General features: G+C 31.1%; 1 protein-coding gene across 1 annotated transcript; it reads right to left on the reverse strand.

The window, feature by feature from the left end:
- Nucleotides 1-1,506: 1,506 nt before the first annotated feature.
- On the reverse strand, nt 1,507-7,222 carry LOC143241020 (techylectin-5A-like). The gene is made up of 6 exons (XM_076484762.1): nt 7,144-7,222; nt 6,073-6,254; nt 4,021-4,211; nt 3,808-3,913; nt 3,193-3,357; nt 1,507-1,857 (listed from the first exon to the last, which is right to left on the reverse strand). Exons 2-6 carry the CDS (start codon nt 6,227-6,229, stop codon nt 1,607-1,609), a joined length of 870 nt encoding a protein of 289 aa, XP_076340877.1. The 5' UTR covers nt 6,230-6,254; nt 7,144-7,222; the 3' UTR covers nt 1,507-1,606.
- Nucleotides 7,223-7,476: the final 254 nt, after the last annotated feature.

Consider the following 7,476-nt stretch of genomic DNA (forward strand, 5'->3'; position numbering starts at 1 on the left):
CTCCATTTACAGTATTATTCCCTCTGTTGCATATTTATTGAATCTTTAAGATCTTTTTTAAATTTTTTGTTATCATTCTTTTGAGCTTTGAATCAAACCAGAATAGTTTTCAATAACACTGCACAACAATTTTTCAAAAAAAAATATTTGCTTCTTAAAATGTTTTTGCTGATTGTGACAGGTACCTGGTGGGTATGCACAAATATAGTTTTGGTTTTGCTTCATCACGTAGAAACTCTGAGAAATAAACTGTTAACTGTTTACCGGCAATAACTTATTTAATTGCGTTTATGTTTCTAATACGCTATTAAGTTTAACATAATTAAAAGTGTTTTGCTCCTGATTTTTGTTTGTATTCAATGTCCGGTGCATCACGTTGCAGTGTCTAACAGTATTCAGCAAGCATTGACGGATTCCAGTTGCCCTGATATTGTTTTTCCATTGTAACAATGTCCTGGTAAAACTGAAGATTTCGATGAAACGGTACGTGATGGGTAATTTTGGATGTGATTTTCAAGATCAGCAGCCAAAAATCTATAAGGAACACCCGACAGTGTTCAAGAAGCAAAAACTTTGTTGTACAGTGTGATTTATTAGTGACTAATATAGCTGATGTCATTTTTATATCTTTAAATTCTAGAGATTATCTAAAGTTACTTAATGGATCAATAACAAGAGAAAAATTAAAAGTACTGAAAATTATTTAGACCATCTATGTGTTAAACTTAACAACATAATTAAAAGTAACATTTGTGTAAAACACAATTTTGATTTTTAAAAAACAGTAAACAACATGTTTCATAAGAATCTCAATAAGCATAGCGAGGAAAATACAGTTATATATATCTTAGAGAAACATCGGTTATGTTCTATACATCTTGTTCAAACAATAATTATCCATATGAATCAAGCAGAAACAATAGCTATCTTATATAGCTCTTTATACGATGGTCCTGTTTCCTGTACTATGATTTATTGAGGGCAAAACACGAGTATCTTTGTATATTTCCAAACATCAAGTGTCATTGTGTTACTATATTCATTTACTCAAAACACTTTGACGTGAGTCACGTGGTTACTAGATGTACTTATGGTGACAGGCATAACTTGAGTGACGTCATTAGTATACATGTCTAGATGTTATAGTATCAAGATAGCTACGAGTGTTATCTACAAAACTATTAGTAATGTTATCGTGATATGAAAATAAAATATTGTATTTATAAATATTTCTTAAGAACTTTTAGTTCTTTGTCTTTAGATAAATCTAATAGTAACAATATATCGTCACGTGATTTGTTTAGACACCTATCGGCAACATTATTTATTGTAAAATTTGTGTATGGAATACCTTAAGTATCAAAGTGACTTTCAAACAAAAAGTTTCTTAAACTTATATATAATAACGTTGAGTGTTTACTTTATTATAGAAAACACAAAATTTATTAATATAAAATAATTATGTATAGATTATTATTAACATTGTAACTATTATTAGAAGAAAATAATTAAAACAATCTCCGAATATCATAGATACAATTGCTATAACCGAAATTTAGAATAAAAAATACAATTTGTGTATTGTTCCTTATATATCATACTGGTTTTAGTACAGGGGTCGTATCTTCATCTCCACATCTGGAAGTGAGTATTTCTGTCCTTTCCATGCACCCCATTCCACACCATCAGCATAACTCTCGTGTTCACCATTCAGATAAAGTCCATTGAGGTTGGAACTGTGGCACTTGCTATACCACCAACCTCCTTTAAAGGTTTGGGCACAGCTTGTCTCATAAATGTCATTATCTTTGTCCTTCGTAGAAAAACTGTACCCATTGTGTCCACTGAACCCGTCTCCTGTAGTATGAATCAGTAACATGACATCAATAAATGAACTATGATAAACCAATATGTGAAATATGTTAGTTGGTTGATTAAAAGTACATAATAACGATATGTACTTTTACAGTTTTAATATTATATTCTTAACGAAAACATAAATATACCTAACACTTTAATGACAACATAAACAAAGAAAGTCTTCCATATTCACCAAAACCCACAATAAGAAAGACATCCTAACATAACACTGCACAACAAAGTTTTTGCTTCTTGAACACTGTTGGGTGTTCTTATAGATTTTTGGCTGCTGATCACGAAAAGCACATCCAAATTTGCCCATCACGTTATTACCCAAAATGCTCACCATGATCAACTGTACATCATATACAACAAATGTAAAATAAGCTTATGACGTCTAATGATGTACAGGATAGACACTAATTATGAGAGATAAATCCAATAGTTGAGATAAAATAGTTCAGAGCGTGAGTTCGATACCAGCTGAAGTTATTTTGAATAGAACGAGTGTTATACTGAATTAGGACAATAATAAATGAGGTGCAAAACAGCTCAAGACAGTGATATATATCAGATATAAAACAGCCTTACTACAAAAATAGATATATAAGTGAAATAATGAAACAATTCATAATTATCACTAAAACTGTAGTCATAAAATGACTTATCAGTCCTTACGATAGACAACTAATGTAAAGTTGAGACAGTAAAACGTAGGTAAATTCCATTTTGATCTAATCAAAATTAAGATCATTCATTGAATTATATGACACTTGGCTGTGGGCTAGATGATCTCACATTGTGTTTTCACTTCAGGCTTATTATACCAACATTCTCAACCCTTATAAGGTTTCACACTCTCCGTATAAAGGAGGTCTTTGCATTCCTGTCACTAAAATCGTAATAAACAGAGAGTAATCAAACTATGCTGTTTCGATTAATTGATTTTGGTTTGTATGACTCCTCCTATTTCGACAAATCAAGCATGACGTTACACACACTGTGGTTTTTATAGAGGTTACATAGTTAATTAATTGGTTTAGTTTATTGTAAAATCCTGATTGCCATCGTTTCTCTAAATTTGCTGTGTTATTTAAATTAAAACTTTTTTTCCCTTAAATTAATGGATTTTATCTTTCCATACGAAAGTTATACAAGCAAGAGGAATAGCCAATGGTCACTTTGTTAAATCTGACATAAATTTATTATCAGATATTTTAACTAGTTTTCTTCATGAAAATATTTCTACCTGTTTGTTTTGAAATCATAATCTGAAAGAGTTAGATACAAGATAATCCTTATAAATTACATTAAAGAGTGAACTTTGATTACCTGCGTCACCAGAGTAATTACTGACATGTAATCTGTATAAGTAGTCTTCGTTTTCTATCCAAAACTCACGATAGATGGCAAACCTTTCGTTTCCTTCTTTATCCTTTAAATCAAACCTGATTGAATAATTTCCTTGATTTGTTAGAGCATAGATCCGATCGTTTCCTATAAATTAATAATGAAACATTTTCATTTTACACAAAATTTATTTCATAGTAAATGAAGGGAAACATTTAAATTGTGTAAAATTATTTTAAAATAAACTTTTATAAATCTATTTTCAAGATGGAAGACTTAAATATATTTCATAGTTGTATAAAGAAGTTCACTAAAACAACAACATAAAAAACCAATAATTTAAACGTTACAACAAACTAGTAACTAAGAAAGGTTTACGGATTAAGATAATTCTGTTAGTTATCCAACAAAGACTTTGTCAGAAGAGACAAGAATTATTAACGTCTGTACTATATATTTTTGTTACATCCTTAAAGGAACAATGATTTTTATCTTGTATCTCTGAACAATGTATTCAAAGTCTAATTTAACTTATTTATCCATAGCTCCTTGTATATCATTAACACCATGTGTTTTTAAACTGTGATCAGAACCTACCAAGCCAGAACTCTTTCTTAATATCTCCAAATCCAACTTTGTAATCTGTCCAAGGTTTGAAAAAGTAGTCATTTGGGTTTCCATGGTTTCCTCGTCTTTGGATTACCTTAGTAACAGAAAATGATTACTTTTAAGTTTATTGTAATAATTAAACTTATTACACATGTTTTTACATATAACAATTTTCTATTATCTGTAATACACGTTACTTACCGTCCAGCCTCCCCCATCAGTAGTCATGTCACAGTAAACATAGAAACTTCCAGTAGTCATCCATGACCTGGGCCAGATACGGTACGATCCACTAGTAGAATGTCCATTAAGTAGAATATGTGCACAGTCTGTTGGTCCAGGAGAAGAAAGGGAACATGTGTGGTCCGTTTCTTGGTTGATTAGATGTTTTTCTAAAATAGAAAAACATAATCTTCACCTGAGCTGGGTTACATTCTACATATATATATGCAAGTGGATAAAGAATTTCATTTATTAAATGCTATTTACACATTATGTAAAGAGATTTGGAAAATTGTTAAAACTGTAAATCATTCAAAGATGTAACGTAGTTTATAGTGCTGGAGATTTTGTTCAGTAATAATAATTCAGTAAGATAATAATACACATGTATCATTTATTATGTAGATGACCCAGTATATACTACGTCATTGGAACAGCACATTTTAAACGAAAATATTACAATGAACAATAAACCCACTTTAATTATTGTTATAGATGTTATTTTGAAACATGTTTCTTACCTGTAAATATGTAGAAACACAGACCAAATATATTATACATATATAGTTATTATTTTATTTTTGCCTTAGAAAACATTTTACAATATTTTAGTTTAGTTTTAGCTCATTTTCACGAATTAAAACTTAACATTAATTTAATAAACTTACAAAACTAACGTTTAGTTTTCAACTAGTAATAACACTACACAATAAAGGGCCCGGCATGGCCAAGCGTGTTAAGGCGTTCGACTAGTAATCTAATGGTCGCGGGTTTGAATCCCGGTCGCATCAAACATGCTCGCCACTTTTAGCTGTGGGGGCGTTATAATGTGACGGTCAATCTCACTATTTGCTGGTAAAAAAGTAGACCCAGAGTTGGCAGTGGGTGGTGATGACTAGCTGCCTTCCCTCTAGTCTTACACTACTAAATTGTGGACGGCTAGCGATGATAACCCTCAGTAGCTTTGCGCGAAAACCAAAGCACAACAAAGTTTTGCTTCTTGAACACTGTTGGATGTTCCTTGTAGATTTTTGGCTGCTGATCACGAAAATCTCAACCAAATTTGCCCATCACATACCGATTCATCAAAATTTTCAGTTTCAACAGGATGTTGCTACAATGGAAAAACGATATCCGGGCAACTGAAATCCGTCAATGCTTGCTGACTACTGTTGAACACTGCAACGTGATGCACCGGTCATTGAATACAAACGAAAATCAGGAGAAAAACACTTTTAATTATGTTGAACTTAATAGCGTATTTGAAACATAAACGCAATTAAATACGTTATTGGCGATAAACAGTTAACTGTCTATTTCTCAGAGATCTTACGTGATGAAGCAGAACCAAAACTATATTTATGAATACCCACTAAGTACCTGTCACAATCAGCAAAATCTTTTCAGGAAGCAAAACTTTTCACAAAAATTGTTGTGCGCTGGACAAGATGATTATCGTGGCAGACTTATCACGCAGTAGAAAATGTACAAGGTTCTTTAATTTAATTAGTTCTAACAACAGTGTTATTGTTTATCAGTTTCTAAATCCATCCATGCCATGTTTTGTTGCTAGTTGTAGGGTAGATATGATTTTATATTGCATATACAAAAATACAAGTCTAAAGATATTTTAATTTCATTGTAGATGTCACTGGTTAGGCTATTTTTGCAATACTGTGTTCAGTCTTTATCCACTTAACATCATATTGTTAGAAATGGTCCAGAGAAGGGTTAGTGGAATGGTGCCAGGAATGTAGGGGTTGTCATGTGAGGAAAGGATGAAATATCTTAAATTGTTTTCTCTTGAAAAAAAAGTTAGGGAGAATTTAACTGAAGTGTTTAAAATTGTACAGGAGTTAATAGTGTTGATACATTATCGTTTTAATACTTTATTTTGGTAAGGTAAGAGTTATTTTGTGATCAGACATTTTATTTTTATAACTAGGTAGTTGTTCCATCCTCTATGGACCATTAAGTTCTATGTTGTCCCAAGTATTAACATCTCTAGATAAACTTGCTAAGAACTTTTACCTCTGGTGTTTAGGTTTTCTTTGGCAAGAGAAACCAAGACGTCAATGGACGCAACTATTCCCGTTATTGACGTCTTTTCACAATGTTTCTGAACTGTATCTGATCCAAAACTTGGACCAACACAGAAAACAAACCATATAAAGACGAATGTAGTCATTTTTAAAGACTTATTTTTCTTCTCACTGAAAAATAAAGAACATTATATAAATGTTTCTAATGGACAAGATACAGAAAAGTTTACGAAATATACAAAGTTAATAAATTGGTGTTATTATGAAAAACAGAACATTTATGGTAAGTAACATAAACCAACAATAAAATATAAAAGTTTACAATTAACATTCAGTTTTGAGTTTTAATTTTATTTTAGATACCTGAAGTATCTAAAGAAGGTTTTATAAGGTGATCACACTGTTTATCTTTAACAACGTAGTTTGGGTTAGATTAATTTAATGTATAAAAACAAAGGTAAGTCATTTAAATATTGAGAAATGACAGAAATGTCAGACCTATGTAGAATGAAACAATAACAGGATTAATATTGATATATACTTGGATCTTCTCGTTGTACAGTACGTGAACTGCAAGATTTTAGTTACATTGTTCATCATAGTTACATGATGTAGAAGTGTATTTAGTACAGTTTTTACTAGAATAGAAAGAAAAAACAACAATCCACTCTAACTGTTTCTTAAACCACAATTCTTCTAATAAAGTATTTTATTTTAAAAACTAAATATTTCCATTCTCCCTGAAACATTTTAAGTTTCGATGTAGATTTTTCTTAAATAAAATTTGAATGTTTAAATACTCAGTAATGTTTAATATTTCTTCCACAGACTGTAGTTCAGTGGAAAGTCTGAGGAACTATAAAGTGGTTTTCTATACCCGGGGTGGACACACCACATCACACGAAGCCTGTTGTAAAGTTTTGTGTGTAACACAATAACAAACCTTCTTCAAATGACGTAGAATTACTAGTCGCAACACAATAAGACTTGAATATATAATTAACAGACTTAAATAATAGACAATATTCATCAATTGTTAACAATACCAAAATAAACTTACCTTTTAAAATGAGGCTTTTGTTGGTATAACTGCCTTTAGTAGCTGATGTATTTCAAGATAAGATAAAGTTTTAATCTCAGACACTAAAGAACAGAAGTGTTTTTTAAAGTCTCGTGAACTTTAGTTGTTCTAACTTGTTGTTCTCTCTAAAATCACATGATTAGAGTCGCGTGATAACATGACTCATCTAATATCGATATTATCCATACTAATGGATAAACTTTAAAAAACTGTACCTTAAACCAGTGGTTTTCAACAGGGTCCACTCTTTGACCCTCACGGGAAGAATTTCAAGTTCAAGGGAAGGAATTTTGGCTATGAGATAGTTATATA

Source organism: Tachypleus tridentatus, chromosome 1 (genome assembly GCF_004210375.1).
Source record: "Tachypleus tridentatus isolate NWPU-2018 chromosome 1, ASM421037v1, whole genome shotgun sequence".
NCBI classification, from domain to species: Eukaryota; Metazoa; Arthropoda; class Merostomata; order Xiphosura; family Limulidae; genus Tachypleus; species Tachypleus tridentatus.

Bases quoted from the DNA above. Each gene is read 5' to 3' on its own strand.
- LOC143241020 (XM_076484762.1), bottom strand. From the start codon at position 6,229: ATGACTACATTCGTCTTTATATGGTTTGTTTTCTGTGTTGGTCCAAGT. The intron at 4,212-6,072 runs GTAAAAGTTCTT...TTTCTATTTTAG, and splicing joins AGAAAACCTAAACACCAGAG to AAAAACATCTAATCAACCAA. The intron at 3,914-4,020 runs GTAAGTAACGTG...TCTGTTACTAAG, and splicing joins CTGATGGGGGAGGCTGGACG to GTAATCCAAAGACGAGGAAA.